Consider the following 20,205-nt stretch of genomic DNA (forward strand, 5'->3'; position numbering starts at 1 on the left):
TTTATTTTATTTATTTATTTTAGAAGAGGGCACAAGCGGTCTCTTATCCTAAATAAAGCAGTGAACTTTGTACATAACCTATGAAGCAGTGGCAATAAGGTATATAATAATAACATTAAAGCAAAATGAGAGAGTCACTGGTCTTTACTAGTTCAATGAAAATTCATGTTGCAGTTCCATTTGATGTCTACATAATTTCCCGTTTAATTAATTTTGCCTTCTCATTTCATAAGTTCATCTCGACACTGGTCCATTTCTCAAAGCATAGCACTAACAATGCCAAAACCATGGGTCTGATTCCTAGGCAATGTGTGAAATAATAGAATGTAGATCTTCAGTGTAAATCACTTTGGATTAAATTGCTAAATGCATAAATGTAAATGTAACTGTAACTGTATGAACAGTTAGGGCGTTTAGAAATAACCAATAGTAAAAACCTGGAATAACAGCTCAGATTAAGGATATGTGTGTGTTTATTCAGCAAGTGTATATACTTTTATTGAAATACTTTACTAGTTTTATAGTGTCATGATGTCTCCACCTGCCTTCCCTCTTGTCCTCGGAAAATAAGTTTGCATGAAAAATGTACAGGCTTGCCAAACTCTGAATATTGATTCTGTGCTATTTGATGTAGCCCCAATAATACCAAATTAAAACAACTACTCTTGCTTTATCTTTATTCTTCATTATTTATTAGGTTTGTGAAGGGGAACAGGGTTTAGTCAAGAGCCCCTTTATTGTGAACAGCAATCCAAAGCATATTTAAACTCATGAAACTGATGTTAAATTGTATTCATGTTATTATAAATCAACCATCTGCGTTGAAGAAACATGTTACAAATACAAATTAAATGCTTATTTTCCTCAATTTGTATGTCTGCATGTTCCAGCGCTCCTGTTTGCTGAGGTTTCAAAAGCAGAGTGTTTCCCACATGATCAATGATAACAGCTTACTACACAAATAAAAAGGGAAGAAAAAAGGAATAGTATCATCAAAAAGGGTCAGTCATCTCTGAGGACCCAGACGCTGCGCTCATGTGTTTCCAGCTGTTAAATTTGATTTAATTTGCTTTTATTATGCTGACGCCTTTAAGCCGATGAGAGAGAACAAGATGACCCTCTTTAATGAGTCTCAATAGGACACAACAAAGATATGTATATATAAAGAGAGATTGGAAGCATCCCTGATGTGAAAGAGATTTACCTGTGAGCAAAAGCAGAGGGAATAGCGAAGGGAAAGAGGGAGATGGTCATGCCCAGGTCACTGATGGAGAGGTTGATGATAAAAAACTCAGCAGGCTTTAGAGACAACTTCTTACGATAGGCTACAAACAACAGAGTGGTGTTTCCCATCAGAGACAGCACACCTGCAGTGAAAGAAAGAAATATACAATCAATCAATCAATCAATCAGTCAGTCAAAATAAATGGTAAAGCTGCCTTGAAACAATAGCAAAATGCGCTATAACAGGGGTGCTCAATCCTGTTCCTGAGGTCTACCTTCCTGCAAAGTTCAACACTGATCAACCCTGATCAAACACAACTGAACCAACCTCATTCTTCAGATCTCCAGGAGCTCTTGATCATTACGGACAGGTGTGTTTGATCAGGGCTGGAACTGAACTCTGCAGGTAGGAAGATCTCCGGGAACAGGATTGGGCACTGCTGCGCCATACAAACAAATGTGAATTGATTTGAAAAGATAAGGCTATTACAGTAGTACGCAGACTGAATCTGTTATTTTAAGGGTTAAACAGAGAATACTATACTTTTAGTAGCTGAAAGCATATCAGTTTATTAGATGCACAGGATGGGGGTTTTAAATGAGTATCATTCCAATTCTGTGGCGATTTCTGCAGGTGCAGATTTTGTTTGGTTTTAAAGGATGTTAGGCAAAATGAACTTCAATCATTGAAAAATGTTTCGTTCTTTCTTTTCTTATTTTTAAAATAATTAATTAATTAATTGTACCATGAACACCAAAGTGAAATGAGTGTTAATTGTTCATAGTGCATATAATCAAAAACCATGATTTTTTTATCTGATATTTAAATTTAGTATTTTTTTCTATATGAATGTTTTTGTCTTTGGGAAAATAAATGTTTTTAATCAATGTTAAATAAAAATTAAAGGGGTCATGAACTGAGAAACCAATATACAAAATATCATTGTACTATAAACACATCCTGTAAGTTTCAGAACTCAAAAATTTCTCATTAGCCTAAAAACAGTTTTTATTGAATCTAGTTTGCCAAAACAACAACTTGTAATAGTGTGGATAAACGCCACCTCCACAAAAGAAGATCAATGCCTGTTTCCACATCGCTGCCTGTTTGGCCCCTCCCACATCGCTGCCTGTTTGGCCTCTCCCACCGATTCCACATCGCTGCCTGTTTGGCCCCTCCCACATCGCTGCCTGTTTGGCCTCTCCCACCGATTCCACATCGCTGCCTGTTTGGCCCATCAGAGACAGCACACCTGCAGTGAAAGAAAGAAATATACAATCAATCAATCAATCAATCAGTCAGTCAAAATAAATGGTAAAGCTGCCTTGAAACAATAGCAAAATGCGCTATAACAGGGGTGCTCAATCCTGTTCCTGAGGTCTACCTTCCTGCAAAGTTCAACACTGATCAACCCTGATCAAACACAACTGAACCAACCTCATTCTTCAGATCTCCAGGAGCTCTTGATCATTACGGACAGGTGTGTTTGATCAGGGCTGGAACTGAACTCTGCAGGTAGGAAGATCTCCGGGAACAGGATTGGGCACTGCTGCGCCATACAAACAAATGTGAATTGATTTGAAAAGATAAGGCTATTACAGTAGTACGCAGACTGAATCTGTTATTTTAAGGGTTAAACAGAGAATACTATACTTTTAGTAGCTGAAAGCATATCAGTTTATTAGATGCACAGGATGGGGGTTTTAAATGAGTATCATTCCAATTCTGTGGCGATTTCTGCAGGTGCAGATTTTGTTTGGTTTTAAAGGATGTTAGGCAAAATGAACTTCAATCATTGAAAAATGTTTCGTTCTTTCTTTTCTTATTTTTAAAATAATTAATTAATTAATTGTACCATGAACACCAAAGTGAAATGAGTGTTAATTGTTCATAGTGCATATAATCAAAAACCATGATTTTTTTATCTGATATTTAAAGAGTATTTTTTTCTATATGAATGTTTTTGTCTTTGGGAAAATAAATGTTTTTAATCAATGTTAAATAAAAATTAAAGGGGTCATGAACTGAGAAACCAATATACAAAATATCATTGTACTATAAACACATCCTGTAAGTTTCAGAACTCAAAAATTTCTCATTAGCCTAAAAACAGTTTTTATTGAATCTAGTTTGCCAAAACAACAACTTGTAATAGTGTGGATAAACGCCACCTCCACAAAAGAAGATCAACGCCTGTTTCGACATCGCTGCCTGTTTGGCCTCTCCCACCGATTCTACATCGCTGCCTGTTTGGCCCCTCCCACATCGCTGCCTGTTTGGCCTCTCCCACCGATTCCACATCGCTGCCTGTTTGGCCCCTCCCACATCGCTCCCTGTTTCGACATCGCTGCCTGTTTGGCCTCTCCCACCGATTCCACATCGCTGCCTGTTTGGCCCCTCCCACATCGCTGCCTGTTTGGCCTCTCCCACCGATTCCACATCGCTGCCTGTTTGGCCCCTCCCACATCGCTGCCTGTTTGGCCTCTCCCACCGATTCCACATCGCTGCCTGTTTGGCACCGCCCACCGATTCCGATATTTTACAAAGGCCAACACATATTTGAATAAACAAATAAGTATTTTGCACTTTTTATAATATTATTAGCAATTATAATGAAATACATTTCATAAGAAGTATTAGAGAAGCTCATTTGCGATTTTGGCGACGGAGTTTCCAGAACGCGCGCCATTATAGCCCTTTCACATGAGCGCAGCATGCGGTAACCCTGCGCGGTTTAAAACATAGGAGCTCACATCTGCCCATTGAACACAAGACTCTCCAGCTGTAGGGCTGAATGGGAAAGTTATCAATGTGTCTGTTCAGTAACTAATGATGAACGCGCAGTTTGCAGAGAAGCATTTCAGTTGTTCACGGTGGGCTATCTGAAAGGGACAGTTCACCCCAAAATGTTGTCATCGTTTACACACCCACAAGTTGTTCCAAACCTGTAATGATTTCTTTCTTCTGTTGAACATAAAAGAAGATAAATAAGATAAATAATAACAAATTTAAGATAAATTTGGGTAACCAAACAGTTTCTAGTCCTCAATGATAGTATTTTTTTTTTTTACCTTACTATGGAAGTTACAACCAGCAGCTGTTTAGTTTAGACACATGCTTCAAGGTATCTTCTTTTGTGTTCAACAGAAAAAAGAACTTTATGCAGGTTTAGAACAACCTGTGTACATTATAACAAATTAATTTTTTGTGTGCACCATACCTTTAAAGTGACAGACACATGCGTGCTTCTAATGGTATAGGCCTATTGTTTTATTAAAATTTAGGTAGTCTGTTAATATAATATTCCATACATTATCAGAGCTTGGTAGACATAACCAAGACATAGTAGACATAGTTTGTGAATGGGTGTCCCTTATTTTGCCTCGCTGAAGGTGGCAACCCTAGTCTACACAGAAACCAAATGATAAAGATGCTGTGAAGACAACAAGATGCTGTGCAGAGCCAAGCTGTGGAAAAACAGTATTTGCATCACCTTCCTTCTGATCCCAACAAAACTAAAGACGATGCTGTGTGACGATACTGGATCTGACAGTAATATCACAACACACAAGTGTGAGTAACTGTTTTCATTACATGCTCACTACTGCTTTTTCTGTTAAACAGATTGTTTGATAAGTACTGAGTATTTATGCGTTTTTAACCTAAATCACAGCAGCGTCCATCTGTGAAGGATGTAGCCCTATTAAACCAACACAACTATTAGCCAATCATTACTTCAGAGTCTACAATCAAACAGAGCGTTCTGATGAGGGAGGTCAAAAACAGGACAGGAACTGGCCTATTACTTCTAAATTATGATGTTTTTTAAGCAAAAATATTGATAGCATTATAAGTGGACCTTAGAGAACAGTACAAAAAAAACAAAGGTAGTTCATAACCCCTTTAAAGGTTTGCAAACCATAAATATAATTTGAGAGAGAAAGTATTTTTCAATATAGAATTAATCTTGGTTCAGTATTAACATGATTCTCAGTTGCTATTCTTAATTAAAGGGGCCATGTGATGCAATTTCAATTGTTCCTTTCTCTTTGGAGTGTTACAAGCTCTTGGTGCATAAAGAAGATCTTTAAAGTTGCAAAGACTAAAGTTTCAAATCCAAAGAGATATTCTTTATAAAAGTTAAGAGTCAGTCACACCTACCTAAAACGCCTCGTTCTAACACGCCCCCACATGTCTACATCACTATGTGGGAAGATTTGCATAACACCGCCCAAATGTTCACGCAAAGAAAGAAGGCGTAACTTTTATTCTCGCTGTAGTATTGTTGCTGCCGCTATGTCGTGGTGATGCTGTGTGTTTCCTTGTGAAAGCAAAACTACTTTGTTTGGTCTTCCAAAAGAGGACACAACTAGAAATCAGTGGTAAGTTGTATTTACAACACTGTTCCAGAACACTTCAACCCAAATATTCAGATGTGTGCAACATATTTTGTGGAGGACGAGGACTGTTTCCTGGGAGAGTAGCCTACAACGCCGGTGTCTGTTTCTATAAAGTGGGGCAGTTCTAACTTTGCAAGGACAGTCTGGCGCTTCTGACTCACAGCCTGTAAGTACGTTTTCATATTTAAAGAATTTGCCACTGACGATTCAAACGCGAGTTTTGAGCAGTGTAGAGTAGGGCTTGTTGTTTGTCATTTCTCCAATCAGAAATGCAGACATGGTTTTATGTTTCTGCAGCGTGATACGCAACGCGTAAAAAGACAGTATAAGTCATTATAATCTGTAATTATGTCCCCACTGGATGCAACAAATGTCTTGTTTATAATGGGTTTTAATGTTTTTGTCTCGTCGCTCCGGCCGGACAGGGCATCACAGTATGGTGAGTGGCACAACATTTCCGTCACACGCTTGAGGAATTCGGCCAATCACAACGCACTGGATAGCTGGCCAATCAGAGCACACCTCGCTTTTCAGAACGATGAGCTTTGTTTGCGTTTTAAGAAAGGCGGGGCATAGAGGAGAAAAAATGAAGTACAGTATGTGGAAAATAATGTTTTTTTAACCTTAAACCGCATAAACACATTGCATTAAACCAAATACACAAAAAAATGTTCTTTTTAGCAACGTCATATGACCCCTTTAAGCTTATGCTTTATAATAAGGTGCCTACAGAATTAAAAACAATGTTAAGCCAATATTTTTAGGCTACTTTGACACACACTTACCAAAGACAGTGTAGACAGTTCCCAAGAGCAAGTCATTCTCTTTCGATATTTTGGAATGAAACATGTCAGTTCTGGATGAGTTTTCCATCTGTACAGAAGAAGAAAAGGAGCAAATGTAAGACCAGTATGCAACATCTGCATTTGTTTTATTTTGCACACCATCCTCTTTAAATCTGAAAATCCATGTTGTTGGATTCAGTCCTTTTCCCAGAATTGATCAATGATCAATGCATTTCCATTAGCACCTGCTCCAGTTTAAAAGATGAGAAGGTCTCCAGAAACGAGAGAGTCTCATTATGCCTTACCATAAATCAATTTTGCTCTGAAGTGCACACAGTCCACATGGCACTGGAGATGTAGCATGTGCGCACTGATGCATACAGCACACACACACTCACAGCACTAGAGCATGACGTGTGCGTAGAGACTCTGAATGGGACCACTGGATGAGATGATGAAAATAGTGAATCATACTACAATCCTATAACATTCATCTGGAGTAGTTTAAATAGAGCACAGAGAATATTCAGAGGCAACACATGTGTGGTAATATGTCGGTACTTCTATTGCTTTCTCATTACCAACACATTTTGCCTTCCTCCACTTTCATCTTTAGCCTGCGGGGCACCTGACCCAGAGGAATATATCACACACAACAAATGATCCAGCGCTCCATATCCTCTCTCCCAGCCTACGGCAAGATACTTTATCATACAAAATATCACTTTTTGATATCAAGAATAAAACATTTATATTCATCCCACAACCAACAGATCGCATCCCCCGCAGTCCGTTCAGGAAATGCTAGGTGCAATACAACAGTTCTTACTTTGATATATGAATTTGCCAGTTTTGCTGTCAGCCAGATGTGAAAGTATGGGTTATTTGATTGATGCTCTTGAGTGTCGAAAGCTTTCACACGGTGGACAGCAGAACATCTTGCCAGCATCCGAGTCAGTTAGCAGTCTCACCAGCAGATATACATATGAATGAGATCACTGAACATCAGCCAGCAGACACTTAACATCTCATGTTCAATATAGAATTAATCCTTCACAGCCTAAGATTAAAAAGTCCATTAATATCCTCAATTAAATGTCTCTCTGTTTTCAATTTGACAATTATCTGTGTAAGTCTTGCTCCTGGGTGAGTCTCTGTAACAACATTGGGTCACACTTTATTTTGAGGCCCAATCCTCACCATTAACAAGCCATTAACTATGACATTTGCCTCAATAAACTCCTAATTTGCTGCTTATTAATAGTTAGTAAGGTAGTTGTTAAATTTAGGTGTTGGTTAGGATTAGGGATGTAGAATATGGTCATGCACAATATGAGCTTTATAAGTACTAATAAACAGTCAATATTATATTAATAGGCATGCTAATAAGCAACTAGTTAATAGTGAGAATTGGTCCATCTACTAGAGTGTTAACCAACATTGTATTACATCAAAACAAGTATTTTGAGCACTAGACTTTTAATGACCAACAACAATGGTAGTTGGTCTCCGGCAAAAGGTATGTTTAAAATGAATTGATTAGCATAATACAGCTACATACCTCTCAACTATATAATTGTCACATTATTGTAATGGGGCGAACGAGATGTGAGACGTGCGGATCCATATGCAAGGCTTTATTTCCAAAACGTGGTCATATAACATGCATGGGTCAAACAATGGCAAACAGGTATAATGTGGGCAAGACACAAGAGTAGTCCAGTAAATGGGCATGGTCGATCTCAGGCGAACAATGTCCAAACGGTAATCCAAAGGGGTAATCCAAAACACAAGCGATAGTCCAGGCAAGAGGTAAACAGTATCCGAATAGGGCGAGATGAGAGGGGAAATCCAAGACAGGCGAAATCGTTCAGGGCAGGCAGAGAACAGGCGAAACTAGAAAACAGGCTAGAGTACAAACACAGGAAAACAGACTATGAACAAGACTTAGGCTAGACTCAGAAAACTTGGAATGGCTTCGTAAGGTAGCTATCGCTGGAAGAGTGATAAGTGCTAAACAATACTCGGTCGTTTGAGAAGGATCTGAGTGAGTGTAATATAGTGTGTGTGTGATTGGTTACAGCTGTGTGCAATCAGTGCAATGGATGATAGGAAATGTAGTCCGTGGTGATGTGTAACAGTCTGTGTAGTGAGAGAGTCAATATAATGGACGCGTGACCTCTGGTGGCGATCGAACGGAAGTCCATGGACAGGATTCCTAACAATTATATTCTGTAACTGCGATTTCAGAGACATTCAACAGTGTATTTATTAAAATATTTATCAGTTTTATCAGATCTCAGTATTATATTCATTATCTGACAAGTGGGCAAATAGGAAAATAAAAATCCATTGGAAGAAAAAATATATATATCACACGAGATGAGAGGGGAAATCCAAGACAGGCGAAATCGTTCAGGGCAGGCAGAGAACAGGCGAAACTAGAAAACAGGCTAGAGTACAAACACAGGAAAACAGACTATGAACTAGACTTAGGCTAGACTCAGAAAACTTGGAATGGCTTCGTAAGGTAGCTATCGCTGGAAGAGTGATAAGTGCTAAACAATACTCGGCCGTTTGAGAAGGATCTGAGTGAGTGTAATATAGTGTGTGTGTGATTGGTTACAGCTGTGTGCAATCAGTGCAATGGATGATAGGAAATGTAGTCCGTGGTGATGTGTAACAGTCTGTGTAGTGAGAGAGTCAATATAATGGACGCGTGACCTCTGGTGGCGATCGAACGGAAGTCCATGGACAGGATTCCTAACAATTATATTCTGTAACTGCGATTTCAGAGACATTCAACAGTGTATTTATTAAAATATTTATCAGTTTTATCAGATCTCAGTATTATATTCATTATCTGACAAGTGGGCAAATAGGAAAATAAAAATCCATTGGAAGAAAAAAAATATATATCACAAATTAGATCTACAGTGCAAATTAGATCTACAGATCTAAACTTTTTCTCTAAATAAATAAATTAACATACAATAAAAATAATAATAATAATAATAATGAGATTAAAGGAAGAGCAAACAGAGACTTAATATTAATCTCATGTCTCTCCAGAAGAGTTTCAAAAGATCTCAACAATGTCTCAAAATGGGCAAATAATGATTCAGATGTAGACTACGCCTATTGATTTTGATGATACTGACGCTTTATGTTTATTAGAAGCATGTTATATATATCACAAATTAGATCTACAGTGCAAATTAGATCTACAGATCTAAACTTTTTCTCTAAATAAATAAATTAACATACAATAATAATAATAATAATAATAATGAGATTAAAGGAAGAGCAAACAGAGACTTAATATTAATCTCATGTCTCTCCAGAAGAGTTTCAAAAGATCTCAACAATGTCTCAAAATGGGCAAATAATGATTCAGATGTAGACTACGCCTATTGATTTTGATGATACTGATGCTTTATGTTTATTAAAAGCATGTTAGTTAGGATGGATACTTTTATGTTACACAGAAGTAAAAAGGAATATGAGGAGTAAATTATGACAGAAATATAAAGAAAACTTTCTTTATAGTGGTCTGACACTATAAAGCATCGGTCTCTTATTCTGTCCAGGCGAGAAACTGAAAATCTGCCTTATCTATGCTTTAGTCTCTGGTTAAATATGAATCATCTGTTAATAAGGCTTTTCCAATAAAATGTATTGTATGTCTGGAGCAGTCTGTGGGGTATAATCTCTGATTTATCATTATTCTTATGACTCATATTATTACACTATTATCATTTAATGGCAGCTCTGATTACGCTTTATGTTTATTAGAAGCATGTTAGTTAGGATGGATACTTTTATGTTACACAGAAGTAAAAAGGAATATGAGGAGTAAATTATGACAGAAATTTCATTTATAGGTGAACAGTCCATCTAATATATCAAAAGTTGGTTTGAAATATGGGGTGATGGATTGTACAGTCATGCATTCATGAATAAAAACAAAACTTTCTTTATAGTGGTCTGACACTATAAAGCATCGGTCTCTTATTCTGTCCAGGCGAGAAACTGAAAATCTGCCTTATCTATGCTTTAGTCTCTGGTTAAATATGAATCATCTGTTAATAAGGCTTTTCCAATAAAATGTATTGTATGTCTGGAGCAGTCTGTGGGGTATAATCTCTGATTTATCATTATTCTTATGACTCATATTATTACACTATTATCATTTAATGGCAGCTCTGATTATAGGACCATATCTCTATATTTGTGTGCTCCTGGTGTATCAGACTCCTTGTAACATATCTACAATAACTAATTGAATGTTTGTCTAACCATAAAAATGGGTATATTGCATATTTAATTGCATGTTTGATATAAAAATAACCCTTGTTACCTCCTCATAGCATACTTTGTATTCTTATTATAATGAGTCAGAATAACATATTTGGAGTTAGTTGGAGTGTTAGTTATGTGTTATCGTTTAGTCAATAAAACTTTCGTGCACAAATTACATGAGTTGTTGATTCTGTTACTGCTTGTGGATAATGTGACTTGCTACTGTCACGCCCCTGGACTCATTGTGTTGTGTTTTCCCTCCCCGGGTGTGCCATGTCTCAGTTAATTAGTCATTCCATGCACCTGTGTTTCCCCTAATTGCCCAGTGTTTATTAGCCCCAGTCTGTGCTGTACTTCTTTGTCTGAGATTGAACGTCAACCCCTGTGTTTCCTGTGTTCCAAGCTGCCAATTGTTACTTCCTGGATATTCTGAATTAAAAGACTATTGGTGTTTGTGTACTCCTGTTCTCCTCGTTCCTCGCATTAGGCTAAAGTGTGAAAGCTACATGCTCTAATGCATCAGTACTGTAAGAAAGTTATTTTCTCTGGTCACGAAAATATAATTTCTTATAGCTGATATGAAATTACATTGAATGTTCGCTGGACGAACAGATTAGTTGATTGTAATATTAATTATTCTACAGTTACTAATGGCAGCTGAAATAATCATATTTAATTGTAATTATTTATATGCATTTTTCTTTTGAGCTAATTTAGACATGCTTACTTTTAGATGATTGTGAGTTTTACAGTATGGAAATCTTTTTCGACTTGTGGCAGAGACTCCCTATGCAATATTTTTCTAAGAGATATGGCCCGCTTATTTATGGTCCCTGTCTTCCAGCCTCTTGAATGTCAGTCAAGGATAAATGGAAGAGAATAGCACATAGATTTATCTTGACAAAGGAAGATGTATTTCCCTACACAAGAAACACAACCAATCTGCATTTAAAAAGTTACATTTAAAAAACCCTGGAAACTGAAATTGGTGATAGTGATCTCAGTGAGATTGAGTCATTGGCTGTTTCTTAATTCTAAAAAGGTAAAGAACGGACTTGTCTTCTTGTGGAGATTGGTCTTACCATCTTGCGGTCGGTCTTGCGGTCTTAAACAAACTGTGAAGACTTGAGGACACAGAAAGCATCTTTGTGAGAACTGAGATGTGTCCTGATGCCCAGCCGTGCTTTGTCAATTTTTCAGATTTTTTTTTATATGTCAATAAAAAAATACTGCAGGCTTTAAATTATGCAAAATAAAACAACAAATATTGCACATTCGATGGACACTTTACTATCCCACGAGGCCACGGGAGAGGATTTATGAATGGCAGTGAGGCGACACAACTGACGCTGGTAGGTCACGAGACAGTGACAACATGGCGAATGTACTGCGTCCAGAATACATTCATACTAAACACATTCATACATGGAATGTATGTCTATTCTTGTCTGAACGTTTATTGTGGCGAACAGTCAATTACGCTCATCATTATCAGTGCTAAAATGTTCAGATGCCACGAGAGCATGGTGCGAACTACGGGGGAGCTAGGGGGACCTCGGCTCCCCTTAATAAGACATGGGCTCTCCTGAGAACGTGATTTGTGAAATTTTGGGGGTTCTCAAAAAACATTGACAATGTGTTATTTTGACGTGCAATTTCAGTTTTGTGTAATGTGATCATCGTGGATTATTATGTGTAAAATTGCAAAAATATAATTAATTCATGCATGACGGCGATTTAAACCTAATTCACTTCAATAAAGATTACTATAAATGCTATTCTTGTCATGAGCATCAAGGTGTGGGGGCGCTGCAGTACAAATTCCACTCCTTTTTGGTCCGACGCTGCCGACGCAAGGTAACAACACCGTCGGCTTTCGTCGCCGCTAGTTCTTTGAAGTCGGCTTGGTGTGTCCCGGCCTTAAAATGTGATGTACGCTAACTAAACATTATGTGTAATTACACTGAATAAAATTATAAACGCAACATTTTTGTTTTTGCCCCCATTTTTCATGAGCTGAACTCAAAGATCTAAGACTTTTTCTATGTACACAAAAGGCCTATTTCTCTCAAATATTGTTCACAAATCTGTCTAAATCTTTGTTAGTGAGCACTTTGGAGGGGGAGAACACCTCTCCAAAGTGCCAGATGCCATCGAATGTGAGCATTTGCCCACTTAAGTCGGTTACGATGACGAACTGCAGTCAGGTCGAGACCCCGATGAGGATGACGAGCATGCAGATGAGCTTCCCTGAGACGGTTTCTGACAGTTTGTGCAGAAATTATGCAAATCGATTGTTGCAGCAACTGTCCGGGTGGCTGGTCTCAGACGATCTTGGTGGTGAAGATGAAGATGAAGATGAAGATGCTGGATGTGGAGGTCCTGGGCTGGTGTGGTTACACGTGGTCTGCGGTTGTGAGGCCGGTTGGATGTACTGCCAAATTCTCTGAAACGCCTTTGGAGATGGCTTATGGTAGAGAAATGAACATTCAATTCACGGGCAACAGCTCTGGTGGACATTCCTGCAGTCAGCATGCCAATTGCACGCTCCCTCAAAACTTGCGACATCTGTGGCATTGTGCTGTGTGATAAAACTGCACATTTTAGAGTGGCCTTTTATTGTGGCCAGCCTAAGGCACACCTGTGCAATAATCATGCTGTCTAATCAGCATCTTGATATGCCACACCATGGATTATCTCGGCAAAGTAACTAGTGCTCACTAACACAGATTTAAACAGATTTGTGAACAATATTTGAGAGAAATAGGCCTTTTGTGTACATAGAAAAAGTCTTAGATCTTTGAGTTCAGCTCATGAAAAATGGGGGCAAAAACAAAAGTTTTGCGTTTATAATTTTGTTCAGTGTATTTAACTTTATGTGTTCCCTATAAGACCATATACATACCATTTACACATCTCAGATGCAAGACTGCTCAATAAATCCATCAGTTTGTTCTCCAGCTCTTAATTCTGTAGCTGGAATCTGGTCCTTATTTGGCCGCGTCAATGTAGTGAGATGAAGTGAGACTTCACCAAAGCAAGATTAATTTAATCTCATTCAACTCCTTTCCTCATCTGCATTCTTGCAGGATGTTCAATAAAGTTAATGTATCATGACACAAATGTAGGATGAGATTAAAGGTTTTTTTGAACTGATTAGTTGTTTCAGAAATACAGCAAGATGTTACTTTTGGAAAATAGATTAAGACAATGCCTTTTCCTTTGGAATAATAATTTGGAATAATAAAGGCAATACAGTCAATTCCGATTTAATGTTGTCTATAGGACTTATAAACAGAAAACTAGCAGTTCTATTCAAACTCTGTTCCTTTGCAGAGTCTTCACATTTGCTGACCTTGCTGGTTGCACAAGAAACATCTAAAAACACAATTATGGGTACATACTGACTAGATCCAGTTACTGTTTCATAGTTATTCTGTCATATCGCTGTAGTGGCTTGCATTCTAGTCAGTTTTAAACTGCATTATGCTTACATTGTCTTAAAATTAATTGTTTTTGTTGCAAATGCCTTTGGATGAAAGCATCTGCTAAATGGGTGAATGTAAATGAGTGAAATGCACCCATGCGTTTTGACATTTTTTCCTCTGATTAGGTTGGTTGTGAATTGCATAAAATTACATTAGTGTGTAAGCACAATTTTTCTCAGCTTGCAGCCCAGCACACAGTTTATGCTAAAGAGCTTTCAAAGGCTTGTTTCCATATTTTTCAAATCCCTTTTTAAAATTCTCCACAAGTTTCTCTTTTCTCTTTGTCTACTTGCATAGGAACGACTCAGAAAAATTTGACATTAACTTCAAAAGACATTAATAACGCTCATTCTCAAGCTCAGCACAAGTATGCAACACTTTCTATGTGTTACTGCCAATATATGGATTACAATCCAAGTGCGCACACCCAGCAGGCCAAAAACTCAATGTGGGTGCTCAACCACAAACAATGTCAGACACGAAGAGCAAAGTTGGCACACCACAGCTCCAAAAGTAGAAAACAATATTTATTAATGTTCTCACCACAGGTGACGTTTCGAGCCTACAAGCTCTTTGTCAGGTCTGATGAAGAGCTTGTAGGCTCGAAACGTCACCTGTGGTGAGAACATGAATAAATATTTTATTCTACTTTTGGAGCTGTGATGTGCCAACTTTGCGCTTCCATACTGAAAACATATAAATATACGCCAAGACTATACAAAGAAAATTTATTTTCAGTAACACAATAAGGTTCCATTTGTTAACATTTCATTATAATGTCAATTATAATTTAAACCTTTACCAAAATAAAATGTTGTATTTGTTAGTATTAGTTAATGCACCTAAGTCAACATGAACTAACAATTAAAATTAAGTTATATTTTTATTAACTAATGTCAACAAAGATTAATAAATGCTGCATGAAATGGTTTGCTCATTCGAGTTAATTTTAGCAACATTAACTAATGTTTTTAGCTATTGGCATTAATGCCTCATTCTGCTTGACCATTTTCTAGATCCCTTAATCCACCTCATACCTGAACATAACTACTACAACAACTAGGCTACCTTATCAATAAGCAGCAAATTAGGATCTTATTAGGGTAAACGTTGCAGTTAATAGGTAGTTAATAGTGAGAGTTGGTCTCCAAACTAAACTCAGGGGACTTAACTGATTGTTCACATACATTTGATCATTAACAATTAATTGTTAATGTAAGTATCAATGCTGTCTCATATGTATGAACTACATGAGTTACAAAGTCAAAAGAGTCTCTTTCACCAAGTAAGAGAACATGATGCAAGTGGATGCAAGGAGAGAAATATGTAAGGGTAGATGAGGTTAGATGGAGATAGATAAAAGTAACTCTGTAAATAATGAATAAAGTAAGGAAATTCAGGAGATTTAATTAAAGCCAATGAAACAAGGGACTTGAGTTACAACAATAAGGCTGATTATGTAAATGGACATAAGCGATTATCTTCCATCCCTGAGGGTGCATATGGATAGACTGTCCTCTCTTATAGCTTCAGTATTACATCCTCCAAAGGAAACTACAGAAATGAAGATCCCCTGTCCTCTCAAGCTGCTATATTTATATTAATAAATCTTCGTTTATACAGCTATCTCTCACTGAAGCCTTTCACCAGCTGCTTTGAAGAAACAATTTAAAAAGAGTCCCCATACTGATGGATTATTTACAGTCAAAACCTGATCGTAGCCCGTCTCCGAAACACAAGGGGGAATTCACTGAGAATGACTCACAGCCACTGATAACGCTGTTGATTTCCACACACTGTCTGTGTTGTGTTGGCATCCTATTCATTTTAAGGGATTATGCAAATCAGGTAATGACACAACCCCCCCCCCCCCCCCCCCAAAACACACCACCCAAACAACAACATCATTGTAAACAACAAAAAAAAATCCCAGCTGAAAACAAGGTTGTGCTGAATGAAGAGGACCACTGCAACGGCATGCTGTACATCACTCTACTACTACGATCTAGGATTTTCAATCAGCTCTTTACCGCTAAAGTCCATTAAAACCACATTTTGAGGTAGACAGAAACACAATTATCCCTCAGTGTCAGCAAACCCCTATTTAACCATGGATCAGTTTAGGAAATAAGTAGAGAATCAAAATCGGATCACTCAAATCACATTCTGAAAAAGCACGTATTCACATTGCATTTATCATGAAAATGCTATCACTTGGCACTAGGAATGCACCGATACGATACTGGTATCGGTATCGGGCCCGATACTGAACTCCTGTACTCATACTCGTTAAAATGCCCCGATACCAAACGCCGATACCACACAGCATGTGACATGTGGCGTATTCAGACAAAGAAACACTGACAAGAGAACAACAGACAGCAGAATGGAGTTATTAGATATTAAGGATGTCTACGAAGTATATGTATGCAATTAATATAATGGTAAACATTCAGTATTAACGCCTGTATAGCTGATAAGCAAAACACGCTGAGTGGATTGAGTGAGCGGCGGCTTGTCGAACGAATATCCCTTTCTCACAGACATCACTGTTTGTAGTTCGGTCGGATGTCAAAAACAAGTGAGTAAACCAATGCACAAGTTACTTAACGGTAAGGAGAGAGAGAGAGAGAGCGTACTTCTGTTGCGTGATCTTTTTTGATGTTCGCTCACTTAGCAGACACATCATTTGGATTCAAACTAAATCGTAAATATAAAACAAAAGGTATTTGCTATAAACATAATTTATTTTCAACCTGAAATGAGCTAGACTGTACTGTACTTGTCCCTCTCATTCTGCACAATACAAATACGTGCACGCGCATGTTTTGCTTGCTTCGCGAGTGTTGCTGCATTATATGAGTCGCGTTGGAATATAAATCGCAGCACTTTTCAGATGGAAAAAAACGCACCTTATATTTCTGAACATTTCACAGTTAGGAGATTTATAACGAGTGGTTCCCTGCATTAATACAAAATATTATTGCGTGATTACAGTACTGAGCTGTTGCAATGGAGCAGCTCTAATGCTATTAAATTAAAAATTATGTACCATAGAGCAAAAAATAAAATAAATAAATGAACAGTGAAAGTAACAAAAACTTGAAAAATAAATTTTAATGGGCATAATTAAGTGTGAAAATAACTGAAGAATATACAGTCAAACCAAAAATGATTCAGAGACCAGATATAATTTTTTATATTTTTTTTACTAGTGGGTGCAGGACACTATAGTTCATTTATGTAAGTGAGGATAGCAGAATAAAGTGAACTGTGACATATTATACCCAAAAATTCTTCATACAGTGGACTACCAGTAAAACTGATAATTTGGGACTAAAAATTATTCAGACCGAGTCTGGGGAAAACATTGAATTTGAGGTTTGCATGAAGCTGGGTGACAGCATGCCCAGGAGACTACAGGCTGTTATTAAGGCTATGGGTTGCCCGACTAAGTATTGATAGTTGTGTAAATATTGTCATACTAACAGCTGTCTAATTTTTGGTTTATTGTAATCCATTACATACCTTTCTATCAAAATTATCTAACATTATCAAGATGAATTTGTTCTGACAGTTTAACTCTGAGTTCTTGCCAGAGTTTATTACCATTTTCTAAACTATAGCGAATAAACTGTGATGATGTGAGAAATGTTGAATACATTTTGGTTTGACTGTATCTATTTGATAAATGAAGTTAACCAACTAACATTATACATATTCTTTTCATTTCTGTACCCAATATTTGAAAAATGTATTGGTAAATTAAAAAATATCAGTATCGGTACTTGGTATCGGCAAGTACCAAATATAAAAGTATCGGGCGAGTACTGGAAAAAGTGGTATCCCTACTTGGCACTTAATGAAAATTTGCTGTTCTGGCCTGCGTGTCCTGTAAACAATGTAATTTGTTGATTAATAGAATGATGCATCATTGGAGAAACTAAACCAGCTAGTCACATCTGTTTCCCGAAACTGTAGTAACATGGTTGTTACTGTGAACCAACCGTTGGTTGAACAATATAGGACTGTCAATAGCAATGTCACAGGCAGTGTTGGGAAGGTTACTTTGGAAATGTAATAGGTTACCATATTTAAAATGTAAAACACAATAGTAGTGTAAGCATTTCAATTACTTTATTAAAGTAATGTAACTGATTACATTTGATTACATTTCTAAATTTGTAACAAATGTTTTCAAATCATTTTCAAACATTTATAGCAGGCGGGGGTTAACTTTACAGTAGGACTCAACACTTACTACTGTCAGACTTTCAAAATCCTTCTTCACTTGAATTAAGATTATAATAATTAAATTTGAATGCACAGCCACCACAAAATCAGACTTTAGCAGCTATGTTTACTCTGAGATTATTCTGCGGTAAAATACAGATTTAAAATCATAACATATAGTTTAACAGCTATGATACTGTTTTTTTAATTCAAATCTTTTCATAACTATGACAGGAAATACTGGCATCTAACAATGCTTTGGGGAAAAAAAAAAAAGCATGTACATAAACCCAAATAGGAAGTTATCAAATAAGCATGTGTCTCATATTTTAGAGCAGTCAATGCAATTTGGGAAATAAATCAATCAAATCTGTATGTGTGTGAAACTATTCAGATGTAACCTCCTTTGTAATCATTAACATTTTCATAAGTAACTGTAATTTAACTACACATTTTTTACAGCCAGTTACAGTTACATTTATTTTGTAATTAAATTACATAGTTCCGTTACATATAACTAGTTACTCCCCAACACTGGTCACAGGCATGTTGGGGAGTAATAACTACTGTTAACTATTCAAATCTTTTCATAACTATGACAGGAAATACTGGCATCTAACAATGCTTTGGAAAAAAAAAAAGCATGTACATAAACCCAAATAGGAAGTTATCAAATAAACATGTGTCTCATATTTTAGAGCAGTCAATGCAATTTGGGAAATAAATCAATCAAATCTGTATGTGTGTGAAACTATTCAGATGTAACCTCCTTTGTAATCATTAACATTTTCATAAGTAACTGTAATTTAACTACACATTTTTTACAGCCAGTTACAGTTACATTTATTTTGTAATTAAATTACATAGTTCCGTTACATATAACTAGTTACTCCCCAACACTGGTCACAGGCATGTTGGGGAGTAATAACTACTGTTAACTAAGTGATTGAAATCTCTGAGATTCTGCTATAATGAGCACGGTATTGATGACTATACTGCTGTTTTTTGTTCCTTGTGATTTAGCTTTATTTGATTTATTGTGGGTTCCCTGTTATGTCATACTCTGGTTCCTTTATGCATTTATGCACATGTGCACTCTTCAAAAATGGTACTGACTGTGTGTAACAGTACACGTAGTCGTACCGAAAAGTTTAGTTTTTTTGGTTTGGTACTTGGAATACTGTGTTCAGAATGCAATTTCAAACGAGTTTCACCTCTAGTAAGGGACAATATTGTTTATATCAATGTACTTTGATGTTGCATCTGAAAAACGATGAAGGACAATGGCTGGATAAGTGCACTATTAGGGCTGCACGATTAATCTAATGCAATTGTAATGCGCATTTTGTTAAAAAAGCCGGTTCTGTAATCAGCAGGAAATCATCATCACGTGCTTTCAGATGGAGCAGCATTTACTACACATAGCTGTAGTTCACCGACAAGTTACGCAAAAAAATCGCAGACGATTTTATTGCGCGATTCTGAAATCGAAGAAATCGTTCACAATAATGACAGCTGTTTGCGTAGTTTCTCAGTGAACTACGGCTCTGTGAAGTAAATGCTGCTCCATCTGAAAGCATGTGAAAATACCACATTTAAAAACATATTTTTTACTCCAAACTCACTTCATAACGTCATTCGAGTGTTTGAAATAAATCCTTCTCTGAGATTTATGTGGTTTCTTACACAGAATAAGGCACGCAACATATTTCATGGTATTTAAGCAGTAATAAAGGCATTTCATTATAAATATACTTTATTTGAATGAAAAT

At 36.9% G+C, this 20,205-nt stretch overlaps 1 protein-coding gene across 1 annotated transcript in view; it reads right to left on the bottom strand.

The window, feature by feature from the left end:
• LOC107567959 (opsin-5-like) overlaps positions 1-20,205 on the bottom strand; it is a 51,576-nt gene that overhangs the window by 15,036 nt on the left and 16,335 nt on the right. The window contains exons 2-3 of the mRNA XM_016253777.1: positions 6,411-6,498; positions 1,205-1,367 (exon numbers count right to left, since the gene is read on the bottom strand). Of these exons, the coding sequence (XP_016109263.1) occupies positions 1,205-1,367; positions 6,411-6,498 (251 nt within the window). The remainder of the gene's footprint in view (positions 1-1,204; positions 1,368-6,410; positions 6,499-20,205) is intronic.

This window comes from Sinocyclocheilus grahami, unplaced genomic scaffold, assembly GCF_001515645.1.
Source record: "Sinocyclocheilus grahami isolate Dianchi unplaced genomic scaffold, SAMN03320097.WGS_v1.1 scaffold1201.1, whole genome shotgun sequence".
Classification (NCBI taxonomy): Eukaryota; Metazoa; Chordata; class Actinopteri; order Cypriniformes; family Cyprinidae; genus Sinocyclocheilus; species Sinocyclocheilus grahami.